Source organism: Ostrea edulis, chromosome 7 (assembly GCF_947568905.1).
Source record: "Ostrea edulis chromosome 7, xbOstEdul1.1, whole genome shotgun sequence".
Lineage (NCBI taxonomy): Eukaryota > Metazoa > Mollusca > Bivalvia > Ostreida > Ostreidae > Ostrea > Ostrea edulis.
Window position 1 is genome coordinate 14,042,243 of NC_079170.1, and position 17,840 is coordinate 14,060,082.

At 36.1% G+C, this 17,840-nt stretch overlaps 1 protein-coding gene across 1 annotated transcript; it reads left to right on the forward strand.

Moving 5' to 3' along the window:
- The first annotated feature begins 379 nt into the window (after positions 1–379).
- Positions 380–13,013, forward strand: LOC125655932 (uncharacterized). The gene is made up of 4 exons (XM_048886471.2): positions 380–713; positions 8,926–9,045; positions 9,564–9,779; positions 12,219–13,013. Exons 1-4 carry the CDS (start codon positions 413–415, stop codon positions 12,449–12,451), a joined length of 870 nt encoding a protein of 289 aa, XP_048742428.2. The 5' UTR covers positions 380–412; the 3' UTR covers positions 12,452–13,013.
- The last annotated feature ends 4,827 nt before the right edge of the window (positions 13,014–17,840 follow it).

Consider the following 17,840-nt stretch of genomic DNA (forward strand, 5'->3'; position numbering starts at 1 on the left):
TGTTAAATTCTAATACCCACACGGGTACATGTATACATATTCTGAGGAACGGAACCAACCCAAAAGATGTCCATATTAGGAAGTAAATACAGTTTACACAGTAAATACATATTATATCAAAGCAAAAGGAAATCCCACAGGAGTGGACACAATTATATATAAAAGAAGAAATTTAAAACCCTATATTTTACTTTACAAAGTTTATTTTTCACAACATATTCCACCTCAAGGTACCCATCAACCGGCTCAGTTCCGATCCACTTCCTTTCACAAAATATCAATAATCATGTGTATAAAGCGACTGTAAGTGGGACAACAGGCAGAGGGGACTTCAGTCGTGGACTGTGAAGTTTTTTAATCATTACTTGATTTGATCTGTTCTAACAAGTGTACGAAATTGTTAATCAGCGAAATGAAAGATATCCAGCTTTGCATTAACTGTTTCCTGTCCTTCGCCCTGTGTACTTTCTCCAAAGCAAATTTAATATCTCAATACTATAAGATGGAATCTTCACTTGAGAACAAGGTGTCGAATATCAGCCTCATGGCAAAACATCACTCGGAATCCATCCCTGAGTGTTCCGCTATGTGTGGAGAACTTTGTGCATGTTTTGGTTTTAATCCCCAACTAAAGAAGTGCCGTATCCATCAGTCGTGTAACCCAGCTGACATCACAGAAGATGAAACAGGATGGAGGTACTTTTTCCCTGACGGTATGTAGTCTTACAACCCCTATTTTTGGAAGATAAACTATCTTCAACATCACTTGGTCATCACGCACTGCACACATAGATACTAGTACATTACATATTATCATACTTTAAACAGCACTCAGAAGTAAATACCTTACAATACCTATAAGAACCCTCACTTGTCGATACGTTAGGGTTTTTCGTTTTGTCACTGTCTAAGTATCTCAATCTTTTGGAAAATGGGGCTCTAGATACAGGAAATTTCTATCAAACAAATGGCAAATGATGGAGATTCATGTCCGTATCTAGTTTTCGTATTTTGTATTTGGACTAGCGATTTTGAATTCCCCTATTACTTATCTTCACAATCATAAGAAACTGTTTTCAAAGTGTAAATAAAAAAGGGGGGAAGTTACTTGTTTGGAGCAAGCGTCCAAAGTACCTAGCTAATTGTCACAAGACAATAAAGATCTAGATACAAATGTATACTATAATTCGAATATAATATCACAGCTGTGCTTCAATAGAGATGTATTGCGCAATTTGACAAAGAGTGAGTACAATGCACATAGACAGATAGCTTACAATGTATCATGAGGGGGTGCATACCAGGAATAAAACGATTATACTGGCTTCAGACTTTAAGAAGAATAGTCATATTGCACAAAATATGATTTAAGAAACGACAACACATCCCATACATCTTCATTCATCCTTAACCAATAATAGATTGGAACGTAAGGTACACGCCAATTTACAATAAGGAAACACTATAGTACATTGTATTCTAGCATACAATAATCTAAATGAAATTTGTTAGCTATTAGAGAACATATAAATTCTAACACATGGTGGGATACAAGATCATCTCTTAAGTTAAAAATTGGAGAAGATGATTTGTACTGGTTGGTTTAGTAATCAGTGGCGGATCTAAAAAGAGGTTGTGAAGACTTGCATCTCCGTAGTTTAACATTTTTTTAAATTGTTTTTTACAAATGTAAATCGTTTGCCATTTTGTAGTCTTCAATCCACACCTCATTTTATGTGGAAAAAAATACTTTAATGGCCTTTGAAATATCTAAATCTGCTAATGATAACTGTGTGCAAATGACTTTTGAACGAAGTATTGCTATCACAGGACCATATCAGTGTACACGTACATGTCTCGGTTAACTTACTAAATAAAGCATCACTCAACATTTCATATTAACCTGGTGTAAACGCAATTTTAGACAAACGGATTATGATATGATTCCTAGGATATTCTTTGGAATTTAATTGAAGTAAATACATTTAATGATAGACAAGCACACCACCCTTAATTGCTAGTTACTAATAAATCCATGGCAAGATACCCTTTAAAATGTGAAACTTAGTTTTGCATCAAATCTTTCAGATCATGACTATATTTACTACATATATCGTGCGTTTTATAACTGAAACATTTTGGTCGCGTCCTTTGGTTTTCTGACGGAAAACATTTTAAATACCTACTAACTTTAAACATATTCGTTTTCCTATCAATGATAAATGTAGCATGTTGCAATAATTTGATTCAATTTTGTTTACAAGTAATAATAGTATGCACAATCATTTAAAGAACATATTTGCAGTTGTTTAATGGATTGACAAAATATCAATTGACGCATGCGTTTCACGTTCAACGTTTCGCCAGACTTTTTGAATGTTGATTACTAATACATATATGTTCTTTATCACGATATGATAAAATTTGTATAAATGAAGGATACTAATTCAGACCACAATCATCTGTAGTTATTTATTTTAAAAAACCCCGGACCTAATTCGTTTCTAAAATAGAGATTTTATTCAAATTTTGACATAAGGTAAAGCATGCATTAAGGAGTTACAATCAATGAAATTAAAAAACCAAATAAAAATCGTATTTGATTTTGAGCGGGGATGTTTCAAAAGTTGCAAAAGGAATATAGGGATATTTCCTATGGGCAATATCAAATTTAAATTTTAAAAAATCTACAATAGAGTTTTAATCCAAATTGAAGAATGGTTTTAAAAAGACAATAAGCTTATTAATTGTAAGAAAAAAGTATGGGTAATCGGCAATTGTTTTGTCAGGGGAGCATGTCAAAGGACGATTTTTGGCCAGTTTTCAAGAAAAATGTCATTAGGTAATAAATGGATGGGTTTTCTACTTGTAGTTTCATATTTTTCCTTTATACTAAATAATCATATGGATTGAAAAAAAGTCACCAATCATATGTAAACACCGAGTCATTACATAATATTCCAGGGGTGGTGTCAAAATATGTAATGTATGAACTGTCACAAATTCAATAAATCTGATATAGAGCTCAGTATGTAGCTTAAGACAACGTATTTGTATACATGCACTGTGCATATTTTGTTTTCATATTTTTAACCTTTCTAAATAAGTTTAAAAAGTTCAAATGTTTGAATAAAAGCATACATATTTTAAATTGGTAAGATACCAAGTACACGACTTATCGGACAGTTTCAAGATAAGATCTAACATGTAATTCAATTATACGAATTTTCTGATGAAACAAAGTGGACTTTTATTCCTTGAAACAATTTTATGAGTTAGCATAAATTTATTTTGATAAAGGAATTCTGACATTTCTTGTACTTATATTGACTGTAAATGCATAGGCTGTACATGTTTGTGTAATAGGTGGTACATGTTGATTGGATATTGCAATCTCAGACATGAGTAACTAAAGTATTATTCTACCTGAATGTATTTTCTTTATATCAAAAGATTACGATAAACCGACTAATTTCGCCAAAATATATGTATCTCTGCCGTGTGATCGGTTCAGTGCTAGGATCTGCGCTAGGGATGATAGTCTTCCAAGCATTCAACGACAGCATCGATTTTCCGCGCAATTCGGCAATGTGACGTCAAATACAAAGCCCAGAGGCGTATTCAACACCACAACTATAGCAACTCTTCCCAACATTATGGCGGAACTATTTGATTTCTTGTCGGAATGGGAATTATTCTGCTTTGGTGTAGCAATGCAATATCTATCCAATTAGTAGGGGCGATAGCGTGTGTATTGTCAGCCGAGAGAGAAACTATCCCCCGGTCCTGCCTCTGTTCTTCGGTTGTTGTTGATTGATACGGGTTTTAGTCATTATTCCGTATCGTTTTAATAAATGGTCGAAAGATTTCAAAATATAGTTCTACCCTCTTTTCCACGGTTTGTTGTAAACAGATATCGTTGGGTTTTGAGTAATTCACTTCTGGTGCATGCCGTAAATTGGTAATTGTTTATAGAGTAATACAGTAATTACTATTGATAAGAATATCCATGATATAAACTATATTCAGAAGTTAAATTTTAATCACAAAAGAGTCGACATTTTTTTTTACTTTGTTGTGCATACCTATGACAATTGGATTCATGGCACATGCGCAGGAGGTTGTCGAAACACGGACAATTACGGAATCGCAGAAATTACACACAAAACACGGACAAATCACGGACAGATTTTTCAAAGTCACGGATTCACAGATACAAAAGTTATGGAAATTCTATAAATGACAAGGTACGCTTGAGGCCAAATTTGGCCCCGCGTCCAAACTAAATGATATTCCTCAAAATTCTTTAATATGGTGTATACTTCCATAAAATGGTTATGATGTCTTCGTAAAAAGCTTTACTTATGTATAAAACATATGTAAATACAGTATAGTTTACGATAACGTTGTGTCATTTTGACGTTACTTTATGCGACGTCATGAACAAGGAAGCTATATCATGAACTCAATATGAAAATAATCCAATTTATGGCGCCATATGCTCAAAGTTTTATTAAACAAATGTGCACAATGATTTTTATTTGAAAAGTTTAATTGATTTTTTCCGAAAGTTTTAATCAATTGTAGATGATTCGACGCGTCGGATGCTGTGATTTGAAGGACGATTACTGCAATTGTATATAAGAATTGTAGAGCAACCCATATATATTCATTCAATTTTAACATTATATTTACATTTGCATCCAATCTGCATTGTTTTAATCTAAATTAAATGAATATCATATATGTAGGTAGCGCGTGGTTACCTTAAGTTATTCTTGTGTGTATATGTACACTTTGTTCTTTTTTTTTCGAGCGCACTAAATGTTTTCAGCGAAGGAACACGCACTAACCAATGCTACATTGGATTGTACATGTAGTAAAAAAACATGAAATTCATTCAGAATATATGTGAAAAGAAATATAATAAAACGAGCTTTTTTTTTTAAATTCAACACATGACAATGGAACCGAATGTGAACCTTATAGGGTGTGATAAGATTTACAAACAATGTGATAAGTGCTACACAAGAGTTGACACTGACACCATGAAAAACGTAGCAAAAAATAATCTTGTCGGTATTATATTGAATGTTATAGCATATACACTTACATCTATTAATTGTACTCTTTGTTTGAATATACTGGCTCCTTACAATCATCTTTATATAACAACTCTTTCAATGCATTAGTATTTACGCAAAGGAAAAAAGTCTGAATCATAAATCATATTCATTGTTTCAAACCACGTTCAAAGTCCGCATGGGAGAGGATCGTATATTTTTGACCCCTCCCCCTTCTACCTTTTGATACCTGCCGATTTAGTAGGAGATATGAAAACAACCTTGGTTTCCCTGTCTAATAAATTATATCAACGATTCCTTTTCGGCCAGTTTCTAATGATGAATGAAGCAGAGACTGTCTATTAACAGTACCAAAGTCAATCACTATGACAGTGCATCAGCATATATAATGCCGTCAGTCAAAGATATTCATATTTTCCAGCAATTGTCAAAATAATGAAAGGTGTAAGATCTAATCAGTTTTTTACCCTAATTTTTTTCACTATACTAGTGAAAAGGACTACTAGAATCTATAATTTACTAGTCCTGCTGATTTGTGACCAGTCCGGCTGCTGAAAGTAGACGGCCGAGTCGCGATGCGACGAGGGGAAGAGTGCGGGAGGGTTTTGTCCCCTCTTAAAGAGGGTGGGGGTCCGGGGATAAAATCTAGATGCAAATTGTTCATTTGAGACAAATAAATGAAAATTGTATGACCAAATCTAGCCTCTTTTTCCTGATTCTCTTATCAAACCATCATATTTATGCTTGAATATTATGAAGAATATGTCGGTGTGTAGCATAGAACCGTGTTTTGACGAATATGATATACACTTTTTTTCAAGGATTTTTGGTGTGAGAAAGGGGTGAGCATTGTTTACCAAATAGTTTTTTTTTTCAGGTGAAACTCGGCGGTTAAGTAATGTTTTACTCGGAGACATATCGTATGCTTATTCACGTTGATCACCTAATCGATCTCAAGAAACGTAAAATTGTAGAAAATATTATACTTAACAATTTGTAAATAATTAAATTATTATAAAACAGCCAATTAAGTTTCATTCGATCTTACATTCATATCAGATATTCATCATCGTGCAAAAGTGCCACGATAACATCAGACCGTGACCATGACCGGCACATGTTTTTCGAAGCCATCGTTGTGTACAAGGACTTCGTCACTTGATTTTATCAGACACCTATTCAGGGTACTTTCTGCATGCTGCACGATTTCCATGGATCTGGGAATATGCGATTTTCTTTTGTAGTAAATGACACGCGACTGACGTACTTCATTTATCTAAATGCAGCGAAATTTCGGAGAGTTATGTTTTAATTCTTCATTTCCCTACCGTCTCCAAATAATGGTAGTGTACGATTACAACACATTGAACAATTGTTCAATATTTTTATTTTATTTCTATAACGACGACTATTTGAATTATTTAAAGTTGAAACAAAGAAAATATTGAGTGTTCAAACTTTAATGCTACAAAATATCATGCTTTGCTAAAATCAATATATTATTACTGCGTTGTAAGTATCCAAATTCCTGTTCTTTGTTGAGAACTTACATTATTTCCACAAATATTTCTGGTGAAATTGAAAAAAAGCCAAGAATACTGCTTGGTTAGAATGTTTACATTAATCACCGGTAATTATGTAAGTAGGAAAAGGATATCAAACAATCGTTCCAGTTTTATACAAATGATAATATTGTGCTCTTGTTTAGTCCTCATTACTTTGTGCACAAATTACATGTAACTTTAATTCCAGAGGGGAGGGGGTGTCCGGACCTCCACTCTAGATCCGTGCATGATTCGGATATAGTCATTAAGCGATCTTTTATGCACATGCCACTAAATGCTAAGTGACCGACGGTGAGCGGGATAGTTAAAGTGTAAATGCAGGGAAAGAAAGTTCTCCGTATGTGTGAAAATCGCGTTCTAATACTTCAACACAAGTTCAACGATTTAATAATAAAAATAGTAACCAATGACTAGCTACCATGTATTTTTGAATAAGACTATTTCAAAGAACACCTGTGTCAGTTATCGACAACTGTAATACCTGTGTCACATTACACTGCGATTATGTATCCGACTAGGTAGCGGGTTCTGAGCGGCCTGAGAATGCCAAAATCTGAAAAGTGTCCGGCCGGGGACCATGCGGTGAGAACACGCCATTCAGGGCCCGTATACCCCACCGGCAGCTTTTAGCGCGGAGTTAAATCCTGGCGATGTCAACCCCATCGTAAGATAACGCTCACGTGCTTCAGCGAGTTGTAGACGTAGGAACGGCAGTCTCAGATGCCTCGGAGGATTGGCCATGTCGATGTTGATGGCAACAGCGTCGATGATGATGTTGGAGATGATGACGATGACGATAGGTATATATACACCAGTTTGCAATTGCCTTAATTGCACTTAACACGCATGAAAAGGCAAAGGTCACCGAACGATACCCGGATGTTCTCAGAACGGACATCGTCCGGGCTTCATCCGATACCCCTCAGGTGTCCGAGCGGTGACCGCACGGGGGTACCTAGTCCGTACGATGTCCGTATGGGTACCGGACGTACCCCTCCCGGTTACCTACCGATAACCTTACGGATATCGGGCGGCCACCAACACCATCATTCCATACGCTCCCCGCCCGGTAAACATACGGCTGCCTTCCTTGTCCCGCCCGAGGTGCGGGCGGTATATGAGGAGAGCTAATCACCCGGCAGACTTGGAAATGTGTCCCTACGGTGTTAGATCTTGACAGGTCCCCCACCGATACCTATACCTCGCCCGGTACCCGCTAGTAATGTGACACAGGCATAAGGCGATTCTATAAACAAAATTATTACAGCGACGTAGCAACAGGGGAATTTGGCCCACACATTCTTTTGTTTTGAGAATGTAGTTTTTCCATAAATTTTACATGCGAATTTTGATTTATCCCCCCCCCCCCCACTTTATGGTAGTACTGAATGCTTGTGAAAATTTAAGCAATATGTGACTGAAATTTGCCATGTGTTACATTAATTGCGTTGATATCATTACCTATCTATATCAAACATAAACCGAGTAAAATTGGAATCGGAAATATCTGTGTCGAAGATTCCAATTCCCTGATTACACACTATCTTCTTCAATGCAAACTACGTAGAGTCTTATAAAATTTAATATTATTTATTCATTAAACTTGTATATATGAACACCATCAACGTTGAAATTTATATTACAGATGAACGCGGGAAATGGTTAAACGTTAAATTTAATAGTCTGCTCATTTACCAACCAAGTCGAAATTTCGCTCATTACTGACTTTCAACATGATTAATTTGTACACAAAACATCTTTGTGGTTGTTGCATGTGCTCTATCTTTAAAATAGTTTCAAAGGCATAAAAAACGGCTAATTTCGGCGATTTCGGTAAATCATGTCAATCGGAGATAAGGAAAATGACGTCACAGAACATATTACGACACTAATTTCCACATGTATCAGCAGGGCCAATGCCCTAGTGCATAATCATAATGATTAAATCAAGTGAAACCACATTTTAAATTCATCCTAAATTTGTGGCGAAATTTGGGCCTTAATGTACCTTGGTCTTGACTTTATTGAAGAATTTATATGAAATATGGATTAAAATAAGATGTATTACTTGTATAATGAAAGAAATATACATTCTCAAATTCCATCCGTAAATTTCGCATGTTCATAGTGTGATGAAATAATTGCAGTGACGTCACAATGCACGGATACTGTAAATAGCGATGTACGCGGCTTTCTGCGCAGAAGTGGAAAATTTCGAATTCGCAGTCCTTAAGAAAACAAATGTAAGAAACATGTTCATCCTTTCTATTTCGCAGAGCCATCAGTGGGAGACCGCTGTTCCTCTAACGTCAATTGTCCAGATAAAGCTGTTTGTGACAGAGGGATGTGTGTGTGTAGTGGAACGTATCTAGCCAGCGGAAAGGTTTGTCAAAATGGTATGTAGTATTCATATTATTACCTGTACAGTGGTGGATTTGGAGGGAGGTGTTATGGCGTTGTAAGTTTGCAAAACCCCTTTCTTTGACTTTTTGTAAATATAAAGGTCCTTTTGCCCTTTTGATGTTTTCAACCCACCCACGCCCCATTCTTGACAAACTTGGGTCACACCCCCCCCCCCTGTTTGATTTTTTTTGTGGATCTTCCACTGACCCGTACGTCCAGCATGTAAAGATATGTCATAATTTCCTCATATCTTTAAGAATGTTTTCCTACGCCAAGTGACTCCTTGTTACATTCAAATTGTCTCTTCAATTTTTGATCAATGTTTCCCTAATCATTTAATTTATGGAAAGTCTTTATGTATTGTATTAGTCACTACTCTTAGTGACGTAAAATTGTTGAAGTCAATTAGAAACGAAGAAAAAAAAACATTTTGGTATCAAATCTGAAAATACATGTAATTATGACAAGGATTCTCAATTCTCATAACATCTGTAACTTTTTTATGTCACAGTAACGAACTTGGCACTTGGAAAGCCAGTTTCTGGAAGTTCCTTAAATCAACACTTCAAAGTAAAATGGGAATATGCTGTCGATGGACGAACCCATGTCACCGATCCCAATCTATTATTTCATACCAGTTTTGAACTTTACCCGTGGTTGACTGTTGCACTGGGCAGACTAAGTATCGTTAAGAGCATCACAATCTATAACAGGAACGATGGCCATGGTAAGCCTGTAATGCTACTTAGTACTTTCATAACTTTACTTTTAGGTCATTCATTTTGATTCAAAATTATTTTATTTACAGTGACGAAGGAGAAATATCTTAAAATTCAATAAGCGTAATGTCGATCACAACGGTAAGCCTGCCAGTTATCCCATTGGTATATTAATTATAATAAGGAGGACGAATATCCTATACATGTCTCTGTGATAAGTCACACTTGATTTCTGTAAACTTAAGTTCATTGATTGTATCTTGTTTAATGTCCATTTCGAGAATTTCTCACTCGCATGGAGAGGTCATCAAGACCGATGAATTGCTTCAAATTTAGGCCAATGTTCGACGCTTACGACCATTGAGCAGTGAGGATGCTTTAGCGTAACACACCTACTGTGACACGGAATATTCATTTTTAAAGTCATCTCCGAGGACCTGTGGCGTTCATACCTGATGCCGAACGTTTTGCGATGGAACGGTCACTACCTATCTTACCATCTTAGGTCTGTCGCGGTCGGAATTCGAATCCCCATCTTCCGCATGGAAGACAAACGCTGTACCTCTAGACCAACGCAGCGGAACTTTAAAACTGTTTCATATTGTATAAAAACTGGTTCCATAAGCTAATTCAAAACCACTTCGCATAATTCCAGTTTCAGCCGAAAATACGAGCTGTGACATTAACAAGTTTTGTCTGCGTCTCCTTCCCTACTCCAACTTACACTATCCAATAATGAAAGGTGAATATAACGAACAGTAATCAATCTCATAACTCCTATAAGCAATATAACATAGATAGTTGAGCAAACACAAATCCCTGGACACACCAGAGGTGGGATAAGGTGCCCAGGAGGAGTAAGCATCCCCTGCCGACCGGTCACATCCGCCGTGAGCCCTATATCCTGATCAGGTAAACGGAGTTATCCGTAGTCAAAATCAGTGTCCCAAGAATGGCCTAACAATCGGTATGAAACACGTCAGACAGCATTTGACCCAATGCGAGGTTGTATTGACGAACTAGATTGTAATAACGACCATAGAATTTGCTAAATGCTGACTTCAGTCGAGGCTGTTGAAAACCCAGTACCATAAACTTATTTGTCAGTAGCGTGCCTCGATTTAAAAACTGACCATACGCAGAACAAAATCTCGCGTATCGAATCAGTTGAGAGATATAAACACCATATCCAGGTGATAATGATGTGTCTTCTATGTTTTGAATTTGCAGGTGGTATTCATTTGTTTATGCTCTGTTTTATTTCTTACTTTTGTATAAAGGCTTCATTATCAAGCTAGAAATGCGTATTAATCATGCATGTAAATTCATTTTTTAATTATTCCTATCATTGCTTCCTTCAAGAAGCAAATAAACACTTGCAAATACATGATTCGTTTACTTTATCGAGATATGGGGCTCACGGCAAGTGTGACCAGGATGCAGGGGACACCTACTCCTCCTAGGCACATAATCCCACCTCTGTTGTCTCCTGGAATCCGTGTTTGCTGATCTTTCTATTTTGTATAGCTTATGGAAATTATGGAAGTTGAAGATAACGAACATTGATCAATCTCATAACTCCTACAAGTAATACAAAATAGATAGTTGGACAAACACGGAACCCTGGCCACACCAGAGGTGGGATCAGGTGTCCAGGAGGAGTAAGCATCCTCTGTTGACCGGTCACACCCACCGTGAGCCCTACATCCTGATCAGGTAAACGGAGTTATCCGTAGTCAAAATCAGTGTGCCAAGAACGACTTAAGAATCAGTATGAAACACGTCAGACATCATTTGACCCAATTATAGGTTGTATTGACGAACTAGATCGTTATAACGACCATAGAATTGGTTAACTGCTGACTTCAATCGAGACTGTTGAAACCCCTGTACCATTATGTGTTTCAGATTGATCACTGTTCATTGTCTTCGCCTTTCATACTATATGTATCCAGAATAAAAGTTTGAAATGGATTAGAAATGTACTTTCAAAGTCCATTTTAAACCCAAACCTGACTATTAAGCGAAGTCTTGACATACATTTGCTTAAACTTGCAGAGACATACCGTAAGAACAATGGATTTTGGAACAGAGTACAACTCCCTGCATTTCAGAATCTTGCAAATTCTCCTTAAAGTTAGCTTGGGGTTTGCATCAATTCCCCTCTCACTGATTCAGGTACATCGGCAATATAGAGATATATTGTCTTCATTGTTTGATTGATAATTCGATATATGGATTTAAATGTCCTCATCTATCAAAAAAAAATATTAGTTAGATATAAAAGCACAATCATTGTATCCGTAAGCTTTCATCTCGGCCGATTTTACATGAAATGTTCAGATAACGAACAATGATAAATCTCATTACTCCTACAGGTGACGATAGGTCCAAATATGTTTCATATATTTAGTACACCTTCTACATGACCTATCATTTCTATTTAGGTGAATGGCTGCATGGCGTTGAAACCAGAGTTGGGAACACAATTGATTGGGCTCAGATGTCCACTTGTGGAACGTTCGTTGGACCTAGTGTGACGGGAGGAGTTCATGTCATTGAGTGTGAAAAACTCTTGTACGGAATGTTCGTCACCGTGAAAATTGTTAAACAGAACAACATGTATGGGAAAAATTATCTGGTGTTGGAGGAAGTTGTCATCGCTGGAATCGTGGCGTGAGATTGTGAAATCAGTCGGATCGATCCCACCACCGTCCAACATCTTATCAAAATCTTAGAATAATAACACAGATGTAAATCAAAATCAAAATTCTACCAAAACCTACAGACACTTGGATGTTGTTACTATTGATGTAAAAGTACCCATTTATACAAACTTTCATACATAATTGGTAAAATATCTACCTTATTCAATAGTTTTGTAGGATATACAGTGTTCGCAAGGCTTTTCAGCGAAAGGTGAAGATAACGAACCGTCATCAGTCGCACAATTCCTATAAGCAATAGGAAATAGAGAGTTGGGGAAACACATAGGATATACCAAATGTGCTATAAGTCGGTCTCTTTATTTGTTTTTCCGTCAAATCTTTAGCTATGATACAATTTCCTGTGAAGTTTTCAATAAAACAAGAATAGATATGGGTTACCCCATATCCAAGAAATTTGACCTTTAATTTACTCGTAGCAAATACTGTGACCAGTTTTGCTTCACTAGCAAACAGTGCGCACACCTGTCCTTGACCTTTTAACCTTGAAAAAAATGTACAATTACATGAACAGTACTAAAGAAGTATAATTTAAAATATTGTCTTTATATTAGCTGAAAAATACATATATAGAGTAATGCAAAAATCAAGAAGGGGAAAATCACTTTGCAAATATTTACTATGATATCCCTCTCACCATCTAATTTTATTTCCTAGAAAACAAATTGCCCAATTAGGTTAATTCTTTTTTAATTGAAAAAATGTCCACCCCAGAATCAAATGGGTGTCCCCTTTCTTGATAAAAAAAATAGTAGAAATATCTAATTTCCAAACCTTTAATCCACCCCTCCTATTTCTTAGAATTTTCTCTGTTATGGTTATATTTGTATTTTCTTATCCTTATGAATTCATAAATTTTGTACATGAGGATCACAACCTATGCACTTATTCAACAAGAAATGTATACATTACCTAAATAAATGTTATTTATGCAAGGTGAAGATAACGAACAGTGATCTATCTCATAACTCCTACAAGCAATACAAAATAGATAGTTGGGCAAACACAGACCCCTGAACACACCACAGGTGGGATCAGGTGCCTAGGAGGAGTAAGCATCCTCTGTTGACCGGTCACACCCGCCGTGAGCCCCTTATCCTGATCAGGTAAACGGAGTTATCCGTAGTCAAAATCAGTGTGCCAAGAACGACTTAACAATCGGTATGAAACACGTCAGACAGCATTTGACCCAATGCGAGGTTGTATTGGCGAACTAGATCGTTATAACGACCATAGAATTTGCTAACTGCTGACTTCAATCGAGACTGTTGAAATCCCTGTACAATCAACTTGTTTGTCAGTAGCTTACCTCGATTTAAAAACTGACTATACCCAGAACAACCTCTTGCATATCGAATCAGTTGAGATATATAAACACCATATGCAGGTGATAATGGAATATTGCTACATAAATGTGGGAAGTCGACGATGGAGAAACTGAAATCATCCCGTTTGTCATGCAGTTGAGTTGTTAGTTTGCCGTTAATGTCTACTTTGAATAAAATATCTAAGTATGAAGCAGAAGTGGACGACTCTGTGGTATCCTTTATTTCGAGCTCACAGGGATATATCAAATCGACATATGAATGAAAGCTATCATTGTTAATAGACAAAACATCATCGATATATCTAAAAGTCGAATTGAAGGTCACAGCGAGAGATTTTTTCTTCTTACGTAGAAGTTTTTGAACAAATTCTGCTTCATATGAATATAAAAACAGGTCAGCTAACAAAGGAGCACAATTCGTGCCCATGGGAATTCCAACATACTGTTGGAAGACCTGATCACCAAAGACCACGAAGATATTGTCAATGAGGAACTCTAGTATATTTTTTATTTCAACTTCAGAGTACTTGTGCGTGGAATCAGAGTGGTGTTTAACAAAGTAAGTTTTTGAATGACTGATCACTAGATTTGAATATTTCCGTTTTCCGTTTTTGTTGAAGAAGCAACTGTCTATGATGTCAAAAAGTCTAGTCTTTAATTTATCGTGAGGAATGGTCGTGTGTAGTGTTGAAAAGTCATAGGTTTTAATGCTATTGATTTGGGAAAAATTCTGCGATTTCAAGTTTACTAAAAGTTCTTAGAATTTTTTAGAATCCACATTTGATTAACACCACTTCTGGCATATGTAGTCGCACAGTAAGTTTGAAGTTTCTCCTTCACAGCTGTTAACATTTTCGTGAGGAGCAAAGATAGGGGCTTGGTAGAGCATTTACTGGATCCAGCAATGTATCGTTGTTTGTAAGGCTTTTTATGTAGTTTAGGAATCCAATATAGGTACGGTAACTCATATTCATTCGACCCATTGACTGGGATATTAAATGTGTCTAAAACTGAAGCATGGTTTTGAAGAATTTCATCTTTTGAAAGGGCTGTTGGGGTATAAGTATGATTACCAAAAGTGGAATTAATGCCAAATGCGTTTAAAATACAGTTGTAATAACGAGCCTTACAAACAAAGACAATGGTGTTACTAGCTTTGTCAGCGGACATTTAATGAAATCCCTTATTACTTTCTCAACAGTGTTTATCCGTCTGTCTGGTTCGCCGTCTATTATCACCTTGAGAACAGATGTCGTCAAGAACGTTTATACAGTAATGAGCGTTGCCAATGACCTCACACTTTGAGTGACAAATTCTGGAAAGGACGTCAAACAAACAATAACTATCAGACAAACACTAGAACTCTGACGATTCTGTGTAAGAATTTGGCCTGATAACCATGACAAATGGCTTAGGATCACATTTCATAATTTGCCTGAAAATGATCTCTAGACTGTGTGTGTTCTGCAACTGTATTCTATCTTCACAATGTGTATTACTTTTCTTATAGGGGGTCGTTAAAGCTTGACGTACACAAATCTGAAACATTAATCCTCATTTACCAATGTCACTAGGGAGAAAAGAGTTAATAATCAATTATCCAATTTTGTGTTTGATGTGTATTAATGAATGTAAAACTTATACAGTACACATTTTAATGCACCAGATGTGCATTTCAACAATTAATGTCTCTTCAGTGATGCTCAAACGAAGTAATTGAAATCCGAAATAACAATGAAGTTTTAGAGCTATTATAGAAAAAAAAACAGTGTGCCAAAAAAGTGAAGTCAAATTCGTCTAAGGATAAGAGCTATGCGTGAGGGAGATAATCCTTAATTTTGAAATGAATTTCTAAATTTTATAACAGCAATTAAATATGCCTCCGTATTTTCAAGCTAGTAACGAAGTACTTAGCTATTGGATTGTAGAGATCCTCGGGAACTAACAGTCCACCAGTAGTGGCCTTGACCCAGAGGTCATAATGTAAAACTTATACGGTACCAAGTTTGATGCACCAGATGCACATTTCGACAAATAATATCTCTTCAGCGATGCTCAACCGAAATAATTGATACTCGAAATAACAATGAAGTTTTAGAGCTATTATAGGGAAAAACAGTGTGCCAAGACATGTAATCAAATTCGTCTAAGGTTTAAAAGAAATTAACCCCAAGTGTTTTGAAGATGAAATGAAATGCATCATTAGATTAAGGTCTAGCTAGAGTCTACTTCGGATATATCAAAGTTCAGGGGAAAGACCGGATTCCTTCTTTATATCTAAAGTTTAATACAGCAAGTGTTGAACTATATATATAATATCACTGCAGGATTTATTTTTACTTCAATATAACCGATTGTTCAATATAAGCAACTTCAATATAAGCGGAATGGACAGCATTCTATGTATGCAAGGTGAAGATAACGAACAGTGATAAATCTCATAACTCCTACAAGCAATACAAAATAGATAGTTGGGCAAACACGGACCCCTGGACACACCACAGGTGGGATCAGGTGCCTAGGAGGAGTAAGCATCCCCTGTTGACCGGTCACACCCGCCGTGAGCCCCATATCCTGATCAGGTAAACGGAGTTATCCGCAGTCAAAATCAGTGTGCCAAGAACGGCTTAACAATCGGTATATTGCATGTATACTAAGCAATCATTTATAAGGCATTTTGAAAAGAACAAATTTAAACTTAACGAAAACAAATCATAGGAAGAAAGATTAAAAAAAAAAAGTAAAGCGGTTATAAAGATATCCGTTTTTATATTTGATGATTTCATACCTTAGTAATTACATGTCCCTGTGTGAGACAGTAGGTAACGGAACATACCGACATGTTGAGATTTCCGTTCACACATGCGCATTGTACACCAGCAGTAAAGTGTATCCTTAAATACAACTGATCCTTAGAGGAATTTGACTCCAGTCTTTGGCACTCTTTTTTTTTCTTTTTAGTTCTTTCGGATTTATTGTTATTTCGGATTTCCAATATTTCGGCTTAAGCATTACTAAAAAGACATTATTTTTCGAAATGCACATCTGGTGCATCAAAATTGGTACCGTATAAGGTTTACATACTTTGTTACAGGTAAAGGTTTATAATAAGGAAAACCTTGATATGTTAAATCACAATTTTAAACATTCGTTTGTATTCATGGGGAGAATAATGTTGATATCAGTTGACGTAAAACATATATTCAGGTGCCTATGTTCGCCCAATTCTCTATTTTGTATTGCTAATACGAGTTAATAGATTGACTATAGTTCGTTATCTGAGACAGAAAGAAAGAGATTCATCTTCTAAGGTGACTTTTTGAACAAAAAGAAATATTGGGTCATCTAGAGACTCAAACTCCTAATTAACAACCGAGGTGTAGCCGAGGTTGATAATGGTTTCTCGAGGGGTGAAAATTTCAATGTTGCCCTCAACTACCTGCAATATTTGTTTTATTATACTAAATGTTATGTAAATAGGAAAGCAGAAAAACTTACGTCTGTTGACATTTGATCAATCACTGTCATGCGATATTTCGTATATCGATGTGGGTACTCCCGTTTATTACAAACGCTCAAATGACGTCGTCTAACAATCTACGACGAACCGTACGCGCATAAATTTGACGCATGTGCTAAATTTTTATATCACCCGTTGTCAAGTACTGTTACCCGTTGCTAGATATTATCACCCTGGGGCGCGTGCTTTCTGTTCTCAGAGGGTAACAATATGTTTTTTTTTCAATTGCCTCTCGACCAATCAAATTCGAGTATTTTACATGAAAGTATAATAATATAAGATGTCATTTTATGCGTATTTCATTTAGGTACTATGATCGTAATTTATTTTTGTATCGTATATAAATTTGATTATTGAATGAAATGTTATATATCTGTGACTGTATAAGCTTGAAAAGTAGAAACTAATTAAAAATGAACAACACAAGTTTACATTGGATATATATTGCGACAATAAAATATCAAACTTTTCTATGAGAGACGAATAAATCCTTCCA